Raw genomic sequence first — 21792 nt, 5'->3', positions numbered from 1 at the left:
AACTTGAAGTCCGTGCACTGGATTGATTCTTGGGATTAAGAGAACCTGGCTTGTATCTGGGTTTAGGGAGAATGAGAGGTGATCTGATTTAGATGTACCAGATTCCAAGAGTGACTAACAGTATGCTTGGAAGCTGTTTCCTCAGTCTGACAAATGTAGAATTTGGGGAACAAGTCTCAGAATAAGTGCTAATTTGGGGCAAACAAAGTAAAATCTTTATATTATAAATCCTAGAAATAAAAGGACACAAAATGTTGGTGCAACCCAACGTGTCAGGCAGCATCTATGGAAAACATGGATCCATGTTCCCCAGAGATGCTGCCCGACCTGCTGAATTACTCCATACTACAGCATGTGCAGTTCTGATTTTACTTCTTTGAAATCTTCAACTCCCTAGGGCTGTGGATGTTGAAATGTTAAGTACATTTAGGCTGAGATTAATATATTTTTAAGAATAGAGGTATGTGGAGATCCCATAGGACAGTGAGCAGGGATATTGAATGATGAAGCAGACTTGAAGACATGTGTGGCCTACCACTGTGTCATGTGATAAAAATACCGTTTGTTTATTAAGCTCAGAATATGAATTAAAGCTGAGGTTTTCTGGTCATAATTGCATTTTCTTCTAACAACTATATCCTGTTGGACAGTTATCTATAGTAGTATCACTTTAAGTGATGCATTTTAACTAGGTTCGTAGCTATGGTTAAATTATTCTGTTTCTTTCAGGTGGTCTACCAGACAAAAAGCTGGAATCTGATAAACGTGGCATGAACATGGATTACAATGGAATGATGAGAAAGGAACGTTCTGGATTCCGGCCATCAAATTCCAAAGATTCGCCCACCACAGACAGTGGACCCTACTTTGAGAAGGTGAGGTCTCCACTGATAGAGAATACTTACATTTATATTACTTACCATTCTTCCATAAACATCCTAAAATCATTTATCTGGAGCAGAACATGGCGACCCAAATCTGATGGGATATGATTGTGTTTAGGCCTGGTGTATGTTCTAATAAAATACTGGGGATTAGGCACTGGGTCAGCTCATCTTGTACTTGGTTCAGAGATATAGCAAGGAAGTGGGCCCTATGGCCCACCGAGTCCACACCGACCATGTTCACTCTAGTTATGTAGAAACAAACAATTGCAGGTGCTGGTTAATACCAAAGATAGACACAAAATGCTGGAGTAGGTGGTGGTGGCAGGGACGTGAGGCGCATGATGTACTTCCTTAGATTGTCTTTATTTTGGTGTGACTTTGTATCATTTATGGCGGTCCAATATTCTTATAATATCTCTGGATTGGACACAGAAGAAAATAAATGCTTGGGTGGGATTTGGATTGGGGGTGGTTGGATCAGGTTTAATTTACTATCTGAACAGACTTCTTCTCAAGTGAATTGACTTCATATCAGAGTGATGAGCAATCATGTTTAGAGATGGAGGCACAGTATGGAAACAGGCTCTTCGGCCTATCAAATCCACACTGACCATTGATCACTCGCACACTAATTCCATGTCATCCCACATTCGCATCCTACACACTTGGGGCAATGTACAGAAGCTAATTTATCTACAAACTTGCACGTGTTTGCAGTGTGGGAGGGAAACCACAGGGAGAACGTACTCCGTACAGACATCACCCTTAGTCAGAATCGAACCCGAGTCTCTGGTGCTGGAAGGCAGCAACTCAACCGCCATGCCACTGTAGCTCAACATTCACTCACTGAAAGGTCAGATAGACAGCAAATGATGGAAATCTCTAAAGATCACATGGCATCATTAGAGGGAGAGAGAGAGATTTAATATTTTAGAATGAAAACCTACTGTCAGAACTGGGAAAGGTTACAAATGTAAAGGGCTTTAATAATGTGGAAGGACAGGGATTGGGAGGGAAAAGAAAACTCTCGGTCTTTTGTGGCAGGTAAAATAAATTGAATTATAAAAACAAAAGGGACAAGTATCTGAAGTATAAACGTTTCCAGACATATTTGCTTCATCAGACTTTATAATTGATTGTAGTTATAGGAAGGGGAATAACCAGAAGGAGTGGAAATATGTCCTTGCTACTATTTGAATCATTCGGTGGGAGCCTCAACATCCGGAACCCCCTCAGAAAAGGCAGAAACCCATGAGCATTCAAGATAGGGCAGCATAGTGATGGAGTTGCTGCCTCACAGAGCCAGAGACCCGGGTTTGATCCTGGCTACGGGTGCTTGTCCGTACGGAGTTTGAACGTTCTCGTGACCTGCGTAGGTTTTCTTCGAGAACTTCGGTTTCCTCCCACACCCCAAGGACGTATAGGTTTGTAGGTTAATAGGCTTGGTATACAGAGCTGCCAAGTAGTACGGATTTTTCGTATTTTGTATGGCAATGTGATAAGAATACGGATGTATGGATTTGCTTTGTAAATCGGCCCGACTTCCTGTTTCATCTTGCTGCTTAAAAAATGCAAGGATATAAAAAGTCATACTGTAACTCTAAAAAATTATAGCAGATTAAATCTATTAGTATTTTAAATTTAAAAATCTGGATGATTATTTTTGTAAGCATTGATCTGCCTGTCCCGCTACAAGTTTAAACAGCGCTGTTAGTTTAGCGCTATTGGTTCTAATTATAGAGCTACCAGCTGGAGCGCTGTTGCCTTTACACATAGCTCTATGGCCACAGCGCTGTGGGTCACAGACTGTTCGGGGAGGGAGGGAATAAGAGGGAGGGAGAAAAAAAGGAAGGAGAGATGGAGGAAAGGGGGAGGGAGGAAGAGAGAGGGAAAGAGAGAAATGAGGGAGAGAGAACGAGGGAGGGAGAGGGAGGCTTCCAAAATGGCTTCTACATCATCATCTGGTGCTAAAAGCAGGAAGCAGCCGTTCAAACAGGTATACAAAGAGATGGCAATGAATGCACTGTCATGTAAGGTGCGTAGAAGACATGTCAATTGGTAGCAAGGTTATGCATTCTTGTACTCTTACATGGGTATGACCGCACATAAAAAAAAGATTTTTTCAGCAAAATAGCACAGCGTAAAAAAAACGGATTTCCTCAGCAAAATACTGATTTTCAGGTACTAGAATGCTGAAATGCTCTAACAAAACTTGGCAGCTCTGGGTATAAAAGTAAAAATTGTCCCTAGTGTAGAATAGTGTTAATGTGCGGGGATCGTTGGTCAGTGCGGACTCGGCGGGCCGAAGGACCTGTTTCCGCGCTGTGTAACTAAACTAAACATTATTGGTACTTAACGCAAACACTCAAAGATTCAAAGCAGGATGTAAGCCCGCCCGCACGAATCTAAGAATGTTGTAGATAACATTTTCTCCTCTATCTGCATTTTTGATATTGGCTTATAGAAAATGGAAACCCACCATTTAATTTAGTAATACTAAACTTTCTGTAAACTTAATTCCTGACTGCCTAAAAATGAGATTTTTGTAGAATGTTTAAAGAGTGGTCAACTCCTCCTCCCCCACCCAACTCCTCACAAAAATTAAAATTCTGATCTGTGTATTAAACAAGATTTTGTTTTCTACTTCCAATTCTGCAAGCACAGTGCACTAATTGCCCAGCATATCGATATGTTTATCAACAACACATTTGAGAGCTGCCATGAATATTTTTGAACCCCTTCCCCATCTTACTCTGGCAAAATATGACTAGTCCAGCCACAGCAGAATTCTGTTGGTGTAGATGGCTAGAACCTCCTGTGCAGAGAATGATTTTCAACTACTTCCAGTTTGCTTACAAACATTGGTACGTCTTTTTGAGCAGAGACTTCAGTTCGCCATAGAATGCACCATTGCAATTCTAAGTTGACAGATTAGTTTGTTTCATAAATTATTAACAGATGAAAAGTTGCCTTTGTGTGTTTTAGATTGGTACAGCGATAGGAAAATAAAGATCTTGCAGTGCAAGGCTCGCTTTTTCACTGCACAAAGCTTAGATGTTACCTGTGTCTGATAAGGGGTTTTATTTGCAAGTTTGATTATGGCACTAATTTTATCTAACTGTCTGTGTGAGGCCTAACTGCTCTCATTTTTTGTTTCTTCTTCCCGCTCTACCCACAACTTGTTTTTGTGCTCTGTCCTTGTCTGTTTCATACCCCCCCCCCCTGCCCCTTTCTTCTCCCCCCCCCCCCCCCCCCCCCAATACCCACCCCTAATCGCATGCTGGTTGGCTAACCCTCCTTCAGCTGACTTTGCCTTTCTCCAATCAAGATGGGTGCCTGTCTGACGAGGCACCTAACTCGCCCTTCTCCCCTCCTCCAAGCTGCAAGCTGTCTCCCTCAGGCACTGCTCTACCCACCGCCAGCCTCGGCTGCATCGGCTCTGGTCTTAACATGCAAAACCTAAACGCTAGACACGTAAGGGCTGCTTTCTGAATGTGTCTTGTGACTGGGATGTCATGATACTGTGCAATCTATGTGAGCAAATCTTAGTGTCTGTTTCTGCCTGCACTTTTCTAGAGGTCGCAGTCCATGACCTAGTAAGGTGATCAATAAATGTCGCATCAGTACTAAATTTAAGTCTTGCCCCATTACTATCTTCCTCCTTTTAGACAAGCCTATTCATACACTTCCTATGTTTCTTTTTTTTTCATTTGCCCTTGCCCTCCACTCAACCAGTGATATTTCTGTACCATTGCAGCAATAAAAATGTACTGAGAAGAGTATCCAATAATTTCAAAATCAGCATTATTAGGGGAAAGGAAGTGATGGGGGCAAAGCATATTTATTCATTAAAAGGAACACTTGATGTGTTTGATCATGTTGTGCAATGAAATGTTTTCTGGGGTTTTTTTTAGGCGTACCTTACTTTTGTACATTTGTACTTTTCCAAGCTCTACCAAGAAATTTTCAAATTCATTCATTATTTTCAGGGCTCATGTTTTTCTTAGGTCTTTCTGTATCAAACTGCCAGGATGGTTTGGTGGTAGGTTAGGAAATTTCATAACTCATCACCAAATGTGCCCATCATTCTTTTTCCAGGACTCAGCTGGGTTGCCTGAGCAGGGCAGAGAGGGGTTATAATCTCAAGTGGTTGCAAACTTGCGATCTGTTCACGCCGGTCAGAGTGCGGTTCTGAAATCTAAATTTTGTTCCTTAATCCCTCGCTAAAGTCACTTCTCTCATTGATATACCAGGCAGCCTCAGTAACATGCAGAATTTGCATAACTACTGTAGCATAGTGGTGTAATCCCAATTCTGATCACATGAAGATTTTATCCTGCCATCTTAAAACTGTGAAAAACTATTGTTTGCAGTCCCTGAAAATAACAAGCTGAGGGTATGGGGAATAGAATGAGTTGGAGAGGGGTGGAGGGGTGGACAGGGGGAGAAGGAGTTAAGTGTAGGCGATGATGTTAATAGTTGTGGGAATAACTTGGTATGAAGATTGAAGAGTATTGAACATTTCAGTTTAGTTTATTATCACATGTACCATACAGTGAAAAGCTTTTGTTGCATGCTAACAGTCAGCAGAAAGACAAAACGTGATTACAATTGAGCCATTTACAGTGTATAGATACATGATAAGGGAATAATGTTTAGTGCAAGGTAAAGCCAGCAAAGTCCGATCAAGGGTAGTCCGAGGGTTGCCAATGAGGTTGATAGTAGTTCTGCACTGCTCTCTAGTTGTCTGTTAACAGCTGGGAAGAAACTGTCCCTGAATCTGGAGGTGTGTGTTTACACACTTCCATACCTTTTGCCTGATGGGAGAGGGGGAAAGAGGGAGTGGCCAGGGTGCGACTCATCTTTGATTATGCTGCTGGCCCTGCCGAGGCAGCGTGAGGTATAAATGGACGGCGTTTTCAACGCATCAGTTTTGAATGAAGCTGAGATCTCAAGGTGGCCTCTTTAACAATAAACATTCCTGAAGGGGAAAGAGTGACATTATGTCAGAGTCCAACTGGGATTTGAACCTGATTCACTGGTGACATGTGGGAGGAAATTCAGTAAACATACAAAGGAGAAATATTAAAGCCCTGAGGGAAGGTAGATAATCCATTTAGGGAGCTGTAACAGTTACAATAGACCCCTTTTGCTGATACTTCTGAGATGTCAGTTCTCCACAGTGGAATGTTGCATTACTTTGGGAATGGTGGTGAGGTGGAATAGCTAATCTTAGACATGTGTTTCTGTTGTTCTGTGGGGGTATATATGATTCTAAGGTGGTCTCCCTATCTGGTTGCATTAGACCAAGTTATGCTGTATAAAAAATATTTAATACAAGGAAATCTAATTGATTTAACGTTTCCTATCGGTCTCTTTTTCTCGTACGCATACAGAATGGCAATCATGGTTTATTTGGCAGCAGCACAGCACAATCCAGAGGTGTGCACACGCCTCAGGTGCAGTCCATGAATTCATCCCAGCCTAACCTTCGGCCTCAAGTGCCTCCGCAGTTCCTGCCCCCCCCTCAGGTACGTAAAGTTGAGTTGTCGCGTCTTTTTATGATTCCTGCACCTTTTTTTGGGATGGGGGAGGAAATGTGATTGGGAAGACAGCACTTTGTGTGTAATCATTCAATTCTTGGTCTTGGATTCATATGCTAAACATTGGATGTTTGGCAGCTGAGATAAAAACAACATGCTGGAAATAATCAGCATGGTAAACTGTATCTGTGGGAAGAGAGATGGTTAAGGTTTCAGATTAATTTTAAAAATATTGATTTGAACTATTGGCTCTGTTTCTTTCCAGTTTTTTTGAAGATTGGTGTCAATGGATGCCTGTAGTGTTTCATTCCCGAGCACTTGTATCATTATAAATATTCTAGTCAAGGCACAAGAACACCTAAAATCCCACGTTGTCATCCCTGCTGCTGTACATGATGAACCTAATGAACAAACGATATATATTATCGGGACTTTTGAGTTAAATTGGCAATTTTTTAGGTTGGATAACTTTGTCAAATTTATAGTTTCATTCATTTGCGCTCAATTAATTCCTTTTAAAAACAAAAGACAGAAAGTGTTATGGCGACTCAGTGGGTCAGGGAGCAACCCTGGAGAATATTTTGGGTCGGGACCCTTCTTCAGACAGTAACACAGCAAATGAATGATTTTGATTAATTGCAGGTTCCTGCCCCCATGTTGAAGCATACCACTCCGAATGGTGCCCTGAACCCAGCCTTGTTTAGCCTTGGTCCTCAACTAACCCCTCAACAAATAGCTATGCTCAGCCAACTCCCTCAGCTCCCACAGCTACAGTTGGTGAGTATCACATGTATATAATAGCAATTACATATTTTCTAATGGCTTTATCATCTCCGTCAGCCTCCATTAATATCTATCGATCATCGACACAAAAAACGAGTATGCAGAGGGACACTGGGGCCACCTTTGAGAGTGGCTTTACATTTCTGTTTGTTGTTAAGTGTTAATTTGATTCTTTTTTTTTCCCTTTGTTTATTTCATTTTTGCTTCATTAAAACTTCAAAGCCTTGCACATATTTACAGTGCCCTCCACAATGGTTGGGACAAAGACCCATCATTTGTTTATTTGCCTCTGTACTCCACAATTTGAGATTTGTAATAGAAAAAAAATCACGTGGTTAAAGTGCACATTGTCAGATTCAATTAAAGGGTATTTTTATACATTTTGGTTTCACCATGTAGAAATTACAGCAGTGTTTATACATAGTCCCCCCCATTTCAGGGCACCATAGTGTTTGGGACACAGCAATGTCATGTAAATGAAAGTAGTCATGTTTAGTATTTTGTTGCATATCCTTTGCATGCAATGACTGTTTGAAGTCTGCGATTCATGGACATCACCAGTTGCTGGGTGTCTTCTCTGGTGATGCTCTGCCAGGCCTGTATTGCAGCCATCTTTAGCTTATGCTTGTTTTGGGGGCTAGTCCCCTTCAGTATTCCCTGCAGCATATAAAAGGCATGATCAATTGGGTTCAGATCGGATGATTGACTTGACCACTCAAGAATTGACACTTTTTTAGCTTTGAAAAACTCGTTTGTTGCTTTAGCAGTATGTTTGGGATCATTGTCTTGTTGTAGAATGAACCGCTGGCCAATTAAATTTGAGGCATTTGTTTGAACTTGAGCAGATAGGATGTGTCAATACACTTCAGAATTTATTATGCTACTACCATCAGCAGTTGTATCACCAATGAAGATAAGTGAACCAGCAACTGCAGCAGCCATACATGCCCAGGCCATTACACCCCCCTCCCCCCCCCCCCCCCCCCCCCCCCCCACACCGTGTTTCACAGATGAGGAGGTATGCTTTGGATCTTGGGCCGTTCCTTCTCTCCTCCATACTTTGCTCTTGCCATCACTCTGACAATAAATTGAATTGTATTGTATTGAATTGTATTGTATATAAGTTATTCTTCATTTCATCTGTCCACTAAACATTTTTCCAGAACTGTGGTTGCTCTTTTAAGTACTTCTTGGCAAACTGTAACCAGGCCATCCTATTTTTGTGGCTAACCAGTGGTTTGCATCTTGCAGTGTAGCCTCTGTATTTCTGTTCATGAAGTCTTCTGTCGGACAGGTGTTTGGGGATTTTTCTTTATAATTGAGAGAATTCTTCTGTCATCAGCTGTGGAGGTTTTCCTTGGCCTGCCAGTCCCTTTGTGATTATTTAGCTCACCAGTGCTCTCTTTCTTCCTAATGATGTTCCAAACAGTTGATTTTGGGAAGCCTGATGTTTGGCTGATGTCTCTAACAGTTTTATTCTTGTTTCTCAGTCTCCTAATGGTTTCTTTGACTTTCATTGGCACAACTTTGGTCCTCATGTTGATAAACAGCAATAAACGTTTCCAAAGGTGATGGAAAGACTGGTGGAAAGACTAGGTGCTGAGAGCTCTCTTATACCTGCATTAATTTCTACATGGTGAAACCAAAATGTATAACAATTGCCTTTAATAAAATCTGACAATGTGCACTTTGACCACATGTGATTTTTTTTTTCTATTACAAATCTCAAATTGCGGAGTACAGAGGCAAATAAATAAATGATGGGTCTTTGTCCCAAATATTATGGAGGGCACTGTGTTGGGTGGCATGTTGCAAGGCTAGCACTGTGAGTGTACAGTCTTTTGTATAAGCAAGTAAGCAGGAGCAAGAATCTGGTCTCCCCTTTCATTGTGATTTCCTGAACTCTTCACACAGGCTTACCAGCTGTTGCTTCAACAGCAACAACAGCAGCAAGTGCTGCAAAACCAACGGAAGCTGTCTGCCGCAGTCCGACAACAACAAGAACAGCAAGTATGTGATTATAAAGATAGTGAATCTCTTGCAAACCCCATGAACATTTTTTGTCAGTGTGGTGAATGTTTTTCATGTTGGGTTCTTTGCAGGATAGATGTGGAGATAACATTTCTCCTGAGTGGATGGAGTGTCTAGAACCAGAGGTCATGGTCTCAGTATAAGGGGTCAGCCATTCAGGGTAGAAATAGGTAGTTTCTCCACTCAGAGCCACAGTAGTGCAGTGGTAGAGTTCCAGAGACCCTGGATCGATTTGTCTGTAAGGAGTTTGCACATTCTCCCTGTGACCATGTGGGTTTTCTCTACAAATCCAAAAGACATGCAGGTTTGTTGGTTAATTGGCTTCTGTAAATTGTCCCTTGTGTGTGTGTGATAGAACTGTATCATTGATCGGCGTGGACTCAGTGGGCCGAAGGGGCCTGTTTCCACTTTGTATCTCTAAACTTAAAAACGATCCAGATGGAAGCAGATTGTTGGTATTCTTCATCCAAGAAGCTTGTGGAAACTTAATTGCCGAGTATATTCAAGACGGATGCAAAAATGTCAGATATTGGGGAAATAAAAGGCTGTGAGGTTAGTTCAGGAAAGTTGTGCTGGGGTAAAAGATAAACCATGTTATTGAATGGCAGAGCAGGTGTGCGGACAGAATGTCCTACTCCAGCTTTGCTTTCACCTTCTCAAATTTGAGAGTCCAACTTTGTTGCTACATGCCGGCATTCTTTGCTGAAGCTTGTGCCAGGAGTGCTGAACATTAAAAATAGAAACATCACTCATTGTGGTGAAACTCTGTGGTGCCACATAGAGTTTTAAATATCACAGTTTGCAATTGGGGCGGTTGAAAATGGTTGGACTTTGTATGCCTTCTTGGGACCAGCGTGTGCTGTTGGCAAATGCCCCTCGGTTCCATTTAATGACATTTACCAAGCCAAATATTAACTAAATACTAAGGGAAATAGGCTGGATTGGTTGTCAGTTCTTGAGTTAAAATACACTATTTCAGGTTTCTATTAAATAATGTCCTCCCCACTAGAGTAGTATCAAATGGCTGCATTGTCATTTAATCTGGAAAGTGATTTGATACGGCAATGACTAAATAGCAAAATTAATTGTTTGATTCAGCACAGTGAAAGACAAATGTTGCGCCTGCTGCATCGTTCGTACGTGAATCATTGTATTGTTGTTGTGACTCGGGTAAAAGTTCATGTCAGCTAGCATCAACGCAAAACTTTGTAGACGTTGAAATCATGCAAACTGATTTGCCATGGTTAGGCAGGTTATCACAGCATTTAGCAGCGCAGTCATGTGGTGAACCTTTAACACTTCAAATTCTCCCAGTTATGTACTCTGAAGCAAATGAGAAACAAATGTGCTGCATTTAGATGGCAGGATCCCGTGAGACCAGAGTAAGGAAGTTGGAATGTGATGGGTGGCAGGGTGTATTCAGCTTTGGGCAGAGGATTTTATTTCATTTGCCCTTTAACTGCAAGGTGGTGGAATTACCCAGCACGTTCATCAGTTGAACCTGTTCACATTGTAAACGAATTGGCAGGTTCAAAGATTCTGCTCCTTCCTGATTAATCCCAAGAGGTTTGAAAAGTCCTATGTTTAATCGTACATATTGCTGCTAGGTATTCCATGGTCATTTTGAATTGTTAATGGTGAAACCGCGTGTTCTGTTTTGGTAATACGTACTCTATGAAAGGATTATATTTCCCTTCTATAAACCTAGGAGCAGTAAGGGCAGTTATGACATATCCTGCCCATTGACATTTTCATGGGCTCTATCCATTAACATTTTGTTAAAGTATTGTCCGATTTTCCAAAATGTGGTTCTTTAAGGGTAATAGATTTACTTGTATATTGGTGGGAGTGAATGTGTGAAGATGTGAGCAGTTTTAACTTGTGCTTGTGCTTTTCCATAGCTTGCCCGCATTGTTAATGCCCTGCAGCAGCAACAACAGCAACAACAGCAGCATCGACACAACAATACCCCTGGGATGAAGCATTCTCCGTCACATCCCGGCATGCCCAAGCAACACCTGGATAATGTTGTGCCTAGTTCTCTTCCCACTGGCCTTCCAGACTTCCAGACCAAAGGACAGATTCAGCCAGGCTACCCAATGGGTGAGTTCCCTCGTCAGGTTGTTTTGTAATCCTGCTACCGTATTAAACGGTTTTAAACTTTTACTAAGCTTATGGACTTGAGATTCTCGGCACTTAAAGCATAATTTGCATTTCAGGCATGGGCTCAAACATGAACGTAAACCAGTTAGATGTCAACAGTATTGTTGGAATGAAAGAACCTCAATCGCAGCAATCACGGCTCAAGCAGTGGACAACCATGGATGGTCTCTCTCCTGCCACTCCACCACCAGATCACAACCCCCTGAAAAATGGTAACTATGCAGACATGACATGGGGCTCGGGATGTATTGGACATATTCCATCATGTACTTTTGTTTTCATTCAACGTTGTTTGCAACTTCTCCAACTGGGTACAATTTCATTCTCCATGCTTTTTCTCCTGAAACCAAAATCCTTTATAAGCCCCTATCTGAAATCACTTAATCGTGGCCTCTCTCCTTTTCAACCATAGACGTTGTGTACTCCTTTACATTAATCCCACCTGCTGATTGCAGACAATTTGAGCATGTTTAAACAAAGTACGCAATGAAATGCCCACGTCACGTAGCATTGTGTATGAGCCCAAATTAAATTGCCGCTAAGTTTGAAATCACCAGATTTGAACTAGTGTTCTCTACCTGCTGAACGGCATAACGTTGAATCTGTGGAGGTTACAGTGATTGCGAGAGCCTGCTGGTATTAAACCTTAACACTAATTCAAAGAACATGAATTCAAATTGGTGTTTAATTGGAGAGTCAAAATAGATTGGCAGGTTTCACCTGAACCATCGCAGGATACAAAGAAAAAAAGAAACACCATTCACTTATGTCACTGCTTCTAGAAAAATGAGAAAATGTTCTTGATGACATACACAATGTAAAGAAGCATCTAGCAGTAAGAGTCATAGTCATACAGCCCAGAAGCAGGCCCTTCTGCCCAACTTGCCAAAGTAACTAAACTAGTCCCACTTGCTTGTACTTGGCCTGTAACTTTCAATACCTTTCTTATCCATCTACCTGTCCAAGTATCTTGTAAATGTTTTAATCTGTCTCTGGCACCTTGGTCCACATATGCATTACTCCCTGCGTGGAGAAAACGCTCCTCGGGTCCTCTTTTAAAACTTTTCCCTCTCATCTTAAACTTATATTTTCTCTTTGTAACTGAAACCCTCGAATCCTTGTAACATCCTCTGAAATCCTCCTTCCTGATTTAATATATTGGGTTGACCCCAATATGGTTCTGAACACGGTACTCCAAATGTGGGCGTACATACATTTTTCACAGCTGTAACATGACGTTTCAAGTCCTGCACAGTACCCTGGTCGATGAGGGCAAGCATGCCGAACGTCACCTTCAGCACCTGTGCTGCCACTTTCAAACCCTGGGTTTCTCCGTTCTCCAACACTTGCCATGCTATTCACTGTGCAAGTCCTACCTTGCTTTGTCTTACCAAAATGCTACACCTCGCATTTATCTGAATTATAATCCATTCCTTGGCCCATTGAAACATGGTTCAATTGTAAACTTGGGTAACTGTTAACTATTCCACCAAGTTTAAAGTCATCAACAAACTTACCATTCCACTCGCATGTTCATCCTAAATGTTAATGTAGATAACAAACAACAGTGGACATTTAGGCTTCAAGTTTATATGAAGTGCTTTCAGCACATTCGGTTGATAAGTTCTTCAGCTGATGTTTCTTGCACATTAAAAGAGGGAATACCTTAGAGCTAAAGCTAGGTACAAGCCGGAATGATACTATTCCCAAGTACTGCTTTATCACCAATCACTAGTGTGGCCTCCACTTTGTATATTTAATTATTCCGTGCTTTATTATTGCAGGGATATGTTCAGTTGTTAATTTGTGTAAGCATTCCCCTGACTGGTTTGAGTATAAGGTATTCGATATTACTTTGTTGGGAGTTTTGTAGCTGATCACCCAGAAGAACTGTGTGTTATTAGTCTTGTAATTTTATGTTGTTATACAGGTGCTATTTCGAGCGGCATGGCACCACCGGTGAAGCCTCGAGATAGTTTGCCCTATTATGAAATGATAGCAGGTGATTCCTTGGCCAGCCATTCTGGCCCTACGAGTGATAACTGGTCCACCCCTAAGCTCTCAAATGGTTCCAGCGGCTCCAGTTGGCCTCCAGGTCAGAAATAACATCAAAATGTTTTAAAATAATACGACCGAGTAAAATGTGGTCACTCTGGTAAAATAGCTTCAGTTTGAACCAGTGGGATTAGCTAATCTATAAAGCAGGAATTCAAGCCCTTGATCCAGATCTGTGACTTCGCAAAGGTTGAACCTTAATCTGAAGAGTGAGTAGTGGTGGACCATGACCTGGGTTCAGTCCTTCCCAAGTGAATCCAAATCTGCAAAACATTATATTTACGTCTAAGTTACACTGAACTAATTGTGAACATCTAATGAGTGTTAGTGTTCATGGGGAAATATCGGGAATACCCATGGGACCTTCAGGGTAATGCATCTTCACTGGAAAACTGAATCGTACTTTACCAAGTGCAGCCCATTTTCCGGTAATCAAATTACTCTAACAGTTCTACTGTAATATTAATTGATTCTGGAGCCCAAAGATCTGATTTCTGAAATCAAATACACAAGCATTGCAATTTTCAAGAATGTTCTTTACATGCAGTTAAAGTCCTCTGCTTGGAAGTATAGTAACTGTTTATGCTGATTCCAGGAATGTGGCTATCGTGGGCAGCTTTTATTATCTCTCTTAAAGTGATTTGCAAGATTAGTTTCAGAGGGCAAACTCATTACTTTGATCACGTACAAACCAGATTAGGTGTATATATTTCCTTCCCTGAAGGCTATTATGGAACCAGGTGGATTTTTGTGACACTGCATTAGTTTCACGGTCTCCATTATTGATACTAGCTTTTTAAAATCCAGATTAATTTAAACTGAATTTAAATCTCACAAAACAATCCTGTGGTGAAATTTGAACTGAGCTCCTTGGTAGAGGTTTCGGATTACTAATCCAGCATTATAGCAACAGCCATTTACCTTCTGGAAATTCCACAAATTGTAATGAAATTAATGATAACATCAGTCCATGTGTGGCTGTGTAAAGTGCAAACAAATTATTTGAAGTGTTCTGCAATGAGATCTTTAACGTGAACCTAGATCACCAGGAAATTAGGCACCTTGGCCAATGAGACGGCTCAGTGGCGCAGCACTAGAGCTGCCGGTTTACATCGCCAGAGACCAGGGTTCGATCCTGATTATGGCTGCTGTCTGTGGAATTTGTATGTTCTCCCTGTGACAGCCTGGGGTTCCTCCGGGTGCTCCGGTTTCCTCCACACTCCAGACATGCAGGTTTGTAGATTGTAGACAAAAATGCTGGAGAATCTCAGCGGGTGAGCCAGCATCTATGGAGCGAAGGAAATAGGCAAAGTTTCGACCCGAAACGTTGCCTATTTCCTTCGCTCCATAGATGCCGCCTCACCCGCTGAGTCGCTCCAGCATTTTTGTCTACCTTCGATTTTCCAGCATCTGCCGTTCCTTCTTAAACAGGTTTGTAGATTAATTGGCTTTTGTAACATTGTCCTTGTGTGTTAAGGATGGAATTAGTGTGAACATGTAATCGCTGGTCAGCACGGACAAAGGACCTGTTTCCATGCTGAATCTCTAAACTTAAAAAATATCTAATGTGCTACTTCCTCAGTCCTACTCTGGATCATCACCTTAAGTGACAGTCATTATGTGTTGTTCTTTGTTGTCACTTTGTTCCTCGAGTGCAAGGCAATAAAATCAATTGATAATGCATTTTCTTCCTCCATCTTAATTTACAGAGTTCCGCCCTGGGGAGCCATGGAAGGGTTTCCAAAACATTGACCCCGAATCGGATCCGTATGCGACCCCAGCGAGCATGATAAACAGCTCTGCAGCACCCCCATCCCCAGATTCGGAACACCAACTTCTCAGGGACAGGAACACAGGTATGAGGGCATTCAACATTTCCAATTTTTTGTTGCAATAGTTCTGAGAGACTAATGTCTGCTTTACTGGGATACTGCTCACCATCCCCAAGGAATGAAGTGGAAACTTTTCCCATTGCTGATCTGCATGTTTACCCCTTGCAGTGATCATAATAGTGGAATTGTGAAAAGTATTTTAATGCGGAACATTTAAACACAAACTGCATTCTTGACGAGAATATTCCCTGACCTTTGATTGTGCCTTTTTTGTTGGTCCACAGGATCCAGTTCCTCCCTGAACACCTCGCTGCCTTCACCCGGTGCCTGGTCCTATAGTGCCTCAAACAGCTCCTACAGCACCGTACCGAGCACTTCAGGTTAGGAGTACTGCATTGAACCAACCATTGTCAAAACTTTATTTTCATTGTCGTATAGCACAGAATTAGGTCCTTTGGCCCAACTTACCTATGCCGTCTAAGATTCTCCATCCATGATAGTCCCACCTGCTTGCGTTTGGTCCATATCTGCTCTAAACATTTCCTATGCATGTACCAGTCTAAATGTATTTTACATGGTGTCATAGTACCTACCTCAACTGCATTCTCTGGCACCTCGTTCCATTTCCCCACCATCCTCTGTGGAAAATGTTGCCCCTCAGGTTCCTATTAAATCTTTCCCCTCTCACCTTAAACCTATGTCCTCCTGTTCTTGCTTTTCCCCTACTCTGGGTGAATGACTTAGTGCATTGATCCTATTTATTACCCTCGTGATTTTATAACCTCCTTAAGATCACCCGTGTACACTTCAAGGAAAATAGTCCAGTCCTAGCCAGTCCAGCCTCTCTGTATAGCTCGGGCCCTCAAGCGCTGGCAACATCCTCGTAAATCTGCACTCTTTTCAGTTTAACTACATCCTTCCTATAGCATGATGACCAAAACTGAACACAATAGATAATAGACAATAGGTGCAGGAGTAGGCCATTCGGCCCTTCGAGCCAGCAGCGCCATTCAATGTGATCATGGCTGATCATCCCCAATCAGTACCCTGTTCCTGCCTTCTCCCCATATCCCCTGACTCCGCTACCTTTAAGAGACCTATCTAACTCTCTTGAAAGTATCCAGAGAACCGGCCTCCACCGCCCTCTGAGGCAGAGAATTCCACACTCACAACTCTCTGTGAGAAAAAGTGTTTCCTCGTCTCCGTTCTAAATGGCTTACTCCTTATCTCCTAACTCCAAATGAATACTGAATACGCCAAATGTGACCCCCCCCAATGCCTTGTACAACTGTGCTTTACAGGGCAATACTCTTTATAATTCATGTGATATATAATATGAAATTTGCTGTGCATTGTTTTAAATTAAAATGTAATTAAGCAGATTATGTTGTACATAAACAACATTGTTTTCTGCAATAAAGTTGAAGAGGCAGCACATGGATTAAGTTAGACACAACTATAATTTCAATTCTATGTGTTCCTTCTAAACACTGCAATTCCTTCCTTGATTTATTATATTCCGCCCTTAGATCCTCTATCTTCTCAGTTTCCTTGGTCCAAACAGTATTCTTTCCCTTTCTACTATGCATAATATAATACTTGATCGCGATTCACTGTTATGGGGGTTCTACTAATACACAATTTTGTTTCTGTGGCTTTGCTGGTTTTGACTTTAGGACTGCAAGATGAAACTGATTAACTGTTAATTTGATAATATTTGCACTTTCCTACAAATGTAGAGTAGGGATTATTAGAGATGTGTGCTAAAATCAAATTTCCTTTTAGTTTTCTACTTGTACGTGAATCTTTTAGAATGATTTCAGTATATTATGGTGTTGTTTGACCCCCTTAGTTTGGGGATTTTGATTCAGTCTCGCTGTTTCTTTTGTTATACTGACCGGCGTATAATCATGTTGTTGTTCCAGCCAAGTTCAGTGACTTCAAGTCGACGTGGTCTCCAGATCCAATTGGACATCCCAGGATGTGGAAAAATCAGATGTCATCTAAAAACACTAACCCGCCAACACGGCCACCACCAGGACTGACTAATCAGAAACCTCCGTCATTTCCGTGGGGAAGCGGAACGCCCCGGTTCAGCAGAGGATGGGGCATGCAAGAGTCACGATATGCCCTTAGTGCGTACCTTACTACCTGCTTTTTCCCTCATCCGTGTTCTATCTCTCTATATCTCTTTACCCAATTCAAAGTTATGCTATCAGATTAATTCTGTGGGTTCACATCCTTGTTTTGGGTATGCATACATAATTAGTGAAAGGACATCCTATAATTTGTGTTTATTGTATGTTTTGTTATTATTGATTCTGTGTATGACTGCAGGCAACATAATTTCGTTCAGACCGAAAGGTCTGAATGACAATAAAGAATCTATCTATCTATCTATCTATCTATCTATCTATCTATCTATGGCTCGAGTCAGGCTCTGTGGCTGAAAAATTGTCCTGGGAGAATGAAGATCTATATACATGTTTAGGCTGATCTCTTTTCCAGTAAGGAAAAACATATTGATCAGATGGTAAATTGGATGGTGCAATGGGTTTAATCCTGACAAGTGCAAGGTAATATATTTTGGGATGGCTTGGTGGTGTTCTTAGGCAGTATTGATCAGAGGGAGCATGTCCCTCAAGGTGGCAGTACACTTGAGGTGAGGTCTGCATTGGAATATAAGAACGGGAAGAGCATGGTGCAACTTTAGCAAACATGGTTTAAGCCATAGCTGGAGTATTGTGTGTATCGATGTACAGGAAGATCACACGAGGGTGCTGGAGATGAACCAGGATGGAATGCCTCAGTTATGAGGAGAGGCTGGACAGGTTGGGTTGTATTTCAAGGGTGGGGGGGGGGGGGTTGCTGAAAGGGAACTTGATAGATGAGTACAAAATTATGGGAGACATGGATAGGGTGGATGCTGCAATTAAGAATGTTGTTATTCTGTTTTGGGACCTTTGATAATAAAACCCTCTTGCTTTCACTCTTGATGTTTAAAACCAGGGGATGGGTTTACAGTGAGGGGTAAAAGGATTAAAGGAGTTCCAAGGTAAAAAGAAATGGATGATTGGAAACTGCCTGAGAAGACGGTGAAGGCAGGTTTACTCACAACATTTAAAAAGATAAAGTACTTGCCAAGACATATAAGGTTATGGATTAAGTGGTGGTAAATGGGATTGGTATAGATGTGTATTTGATGCTCAGAATGGACACTTTGGGTCAAAGAACCTGTTACTGTTGTATGACTCAAAATGCTGTATACCAGATGCGGCATCCTCCGGGGTGGCATTGAATCCTCGAGCAGAAGTAAAAGAAGCCACTGTTGGCTTTAACAAACAGATTTTGCATTCAGCCAGATTGTGTTTCTGTTCATGGAATTTTGCTGTGCTTGTATTTCCTTGCAATACTCGCAGCAATTGCATATCAGACTTCAATCTTATTGAATGGTGGAGCAGGCTTGAAGTAGTGTGTGGTCTCCTGTATCTGATATTCTGCAATCTTAGAAATGTAAATTTTCTGAGCCTGCATTAAAAGATAATATTGGCTGTAAAGTATTTTAGACTCTTGTGGATGCACAAGTTTCTTCCTCCAAACTTATCAGTAATTAATAACAGTTCCCCATCAAATTTCAATTTTGCTCTGTTTCCTAGAGTTAATGAAGTTTAGAGTTTCTTATCTGTCACATCACATCTATTAAATTGGCTGCCTGTCATTTGCAGGAATAAAGCCTCCTAGGTTTTAAAGAGAACTGTACCTCATCTCCTCCTCTTTCTCTAGGTTCCAACTGGAGTGATGGCAATTCGGGTGGATCTGGCCGAGTCAGCTCCTGGCTTGTTCTTCATAATCTCACTCCCCAGGTAATGGCGTTAAGCTTATCATTGGCAAGAGGCATGTGACAGCGATGGTTGTGATTCCTGATGGGTTTATAATGTTTTCTCTGGACGTTCATTCAGCATCATGGTCACAGAGTGTCAGCTGGCATTGCATACAAGTCTCGATATCCACCAGCCTTCAAGTGTAAGCAAGTGGATTTTCCCAAAGACAAGGCACAGTGGCGTAGAGGTAGATTTTCTGCCTTCCAGTGCCAGAGACCCGGGTTTGATCCTCATTACGGGTGATATCTGTACTTTCTCTCTGACTGTGCAGGTTTTCTCCGGGTGCTCCGGTTTCCTCCTACATTCGATAGACACAAGTTTATAGGTTAATTTGGCTTTGGTAATAATTGTAAATTGATGCTAGTGTGTTGGTATATGGGGGTCAATGATCGGCGCAGACTCGATGGGCTGAAGGGCCTGTTTTCGTGCTGCCATCTGTAAACCAAACAAAAGGGGGGTGTTTCTCTTGTGAACTCTTTCTGACATTAGTTTATGGAGAGTGCAGGCGTGTTGAACTGTAGCTAATATCCAATGCAGATTATAAGGAAAGATTAAATTACAGAGCAACAAGAAACGAAAAACTAATTGAGACAGGGTGGGAGATCTACTGGTGCAAAGGAGCCAGAAACAGAGTCTTTCAAGGAAGAGGAACATAGAATTTCCTGAAGCTTTGTATTATGAGGGCAGTAAATTGCAGAGCACCCTGGTGTAAGCCTGACAATTTGAAACTGCTGTTGTTTATTGAACTACCTATTATTTTCCGGCAAGTGTAGTGGCACTTGGTTTAATGTTTAAAAGCAAAGACTTGGATATCGCTGTCAAAAAAACAAACTGCCAAATACAATCTGAGGGAAAAAGACACAGAAATTATGACACCTGATCTGATGAATAGTTTTTGAGCTGAAAAGTGAAGTTTCTTTTTCCATGGATATTACTTGATCAATAGGGTAGTTTAGTTTAGCATGGAAACAGGCCCTTTGATCCACCCAGTCCATGCTGTCCAACGATCACTCTCACCAATTTCTTCTCTCACAATGTCCTAGGATACACTTTGTTGAGTCGCTGGGATTTGAACAGTTTGACACATCTTAAAACCACCAACTTTGTACTCTTACTACTCTTTGTAATGTCTGTGTTTCAGGGCATCACTATTCTTATCTATGAATTCCCTAGCCTCCATGACCTTCTCAACAGTAAATATAGTTGAGAAGTATTCATTCAAGACCATGTATTCATTCAAGACTTGTGACTCTACACTGATACTTGGTCTGCCAAGGATGTCTTGCATCTCCTTTTTGCTCTTCTGATATCCTTTGTAAGCACAGTCCTACATCTTTTGTTCCTTAGTCCCAGCTGCCTAACCTGACATGCTTCAATATTCCTCGTCAACCAGGTTTCCCAATTCTGCCAATCTAGCCCTTCACTCTAGTAGGGACTTGCTGTTCCTGAACTCCACCCATTTTACATTTATCAGCCTCCCACTTGCCAGACACCCTTTAGCTGCAAATTGCCTCTCCCAATCAACCTTTGCAAGTTCCAGTATAATGGCATCAAAATTAGTTGTGCCCCAATTTAGAAATTGAAGGCAGTGGGGAAGAAAAGTTAGCAGGTGTTGCTCCAGGGCATTTGGAAGCTTTGCCCTTTGGTTGATATAATTGATCTGTGTTTGGGTTCTTTGAATGCATTTCTAGGCCAGGACTTGGCAGAGCAGATAACGAGATTACAGCTTGTGTGAAAATTGATGCATACCAAATGACTACTGGCCTTTGGCTGGGAAAAGTAGGTGTGAGATTGAACTCCACCGTTATACTCCTTCATTGGAAAAGTCCTAAACACTTGCTGTATATCCAATTATGAAATCATTTGGATGGGTGACAAACAGTTATAATTGAGGAAGATGCTAGACTCTCATCAAAGCTTTGAGGAACAATTTAAAACAAAATAGCCAAATTAATTGAAAGAGTTTAATATTGCGTCCTCTCAGATTGATGGCTCCACTCTCCGAACAATCTGCATGCAGCATGGGCCGCTGATAACATTCCACCTGAACCTGACGCACGGCACCGCATTGGTCCGGTACAGCACCAAACAAGAGGCTGCCAAGGCCCAGACTGCGCTGCACATGTAAGTATCTGTTGTGCTGTTATCATGCTGTGTTTTGAAATGTTTTCACCTCAAGGTCAGCACGGTGGCGCAGCGGTAGAGTTGCTGTCTTACAGTGCCAGAGACCCGGGTTCGATCCTGACTACGGGTTCTGTCTGTGCAGAGTTTGTATGTTTTCCCCATAACCTACAAGGGTTTTCTCTGGGTGCTCTGGTTTCATCCCACACTCCAAAGACGTACAGGTTTGTAGGCTAATTAGCTTCTGTTAAATTATCCCGAGTATATGTAGGATAGTGTTAGTGTGCGGAGATCACTGGCCGGCATGGACTCGGTGGACCTAAGGCCCTGTGGTCCGCTGTATCTCTAAACTAGCTTTGAGATAAGATGATTTCCCTGGCTGCTTTCTCCCTACCTAACTGAATTGCTCCCTAGTCAGGAAGGTGACAGCAATCTATTCACAAACTGTTGATGCCAGACCTCCTTTCAGTATTGCATTCTGTTTTGAATTTTGATG

General features: G+C 41.8%; 1 protein-coding gene across 3 annotated transcripts in view; it reads left to right on the top strand.

The window, feature by feature from the left end:
• The window catches only part of tnrc6b (trinucleotide repeat containing adaptor 6B), a 103311-nt gene that overhangs the window by 69663 nt on the left and 11856 nt on the right, over window positions 1-21792 (top strand). Inside the window, exons 9-21 of one of the 3 annotated variants that reach the window (XM_033013452.1) lie at window positions 730-875; window positions 4191-4361; window positions 6284-6418; window positions 7073-7207; window positions 9128-9223; window positions 11146-11347; window positions 11464-11619; window positions 13338-13502; window positions 15172-15318; window positions 15579-15674; window positions 17220-17429; window positions 19078-19157; window positions 21160-21299. In XM_033013452.1, coding sequence (XP_032869343.1) covers window positions 730-875; window positions 4191-4361; window positions 6284-6418; window positions 7073-7207; window positions 9128-9223; window positions 11146-11347; window positions 11464-11619; window positions 13338-13502; window positions 15172-15318; window positions 15579-15674; window positions 17220-17429; window positions 19078-19157; window positions 21160-21299 — 1879 coding nt within the window. The remainder of the gene's footprint in view (window positions 1-729; window positions 876-4190; window positions 4362-6283; window positions 6419-7072; window positions 7208-9127; window positions 9224-11145; window positions 11348-11463; window positions 11620-13337; window positions 13503-15171; window positions 15319-15578; window positions 15675-17219; window positions 17430-19077; window positions 19158-21159; window positions 21300-21792) is intronic. The other 2 variants (XM_033013453.1, XM_033013454.1) reach the window with 2 other exon arrangements.

Source organism: Amblyraja radiata, chromosome 38 (genome assembly GCF_010909765.2).
Source record: "Amblyraja radiata isolate CabotCenter1 chromosome 38, sAmbRad1.1.pri, whole genome shotgun sequence".
In the NCBI taxonomy this organism is placed as follows: domain Eukaryota; kingdom Metazoa; phylum Chordata; class Chondrichthyes; order Rajiformes; family Rajidae; genus Amblyraja; species Amblyraja radiata.
This window is presented reverse-complemented; position numbering and strand designations above follow the sequence as displayed.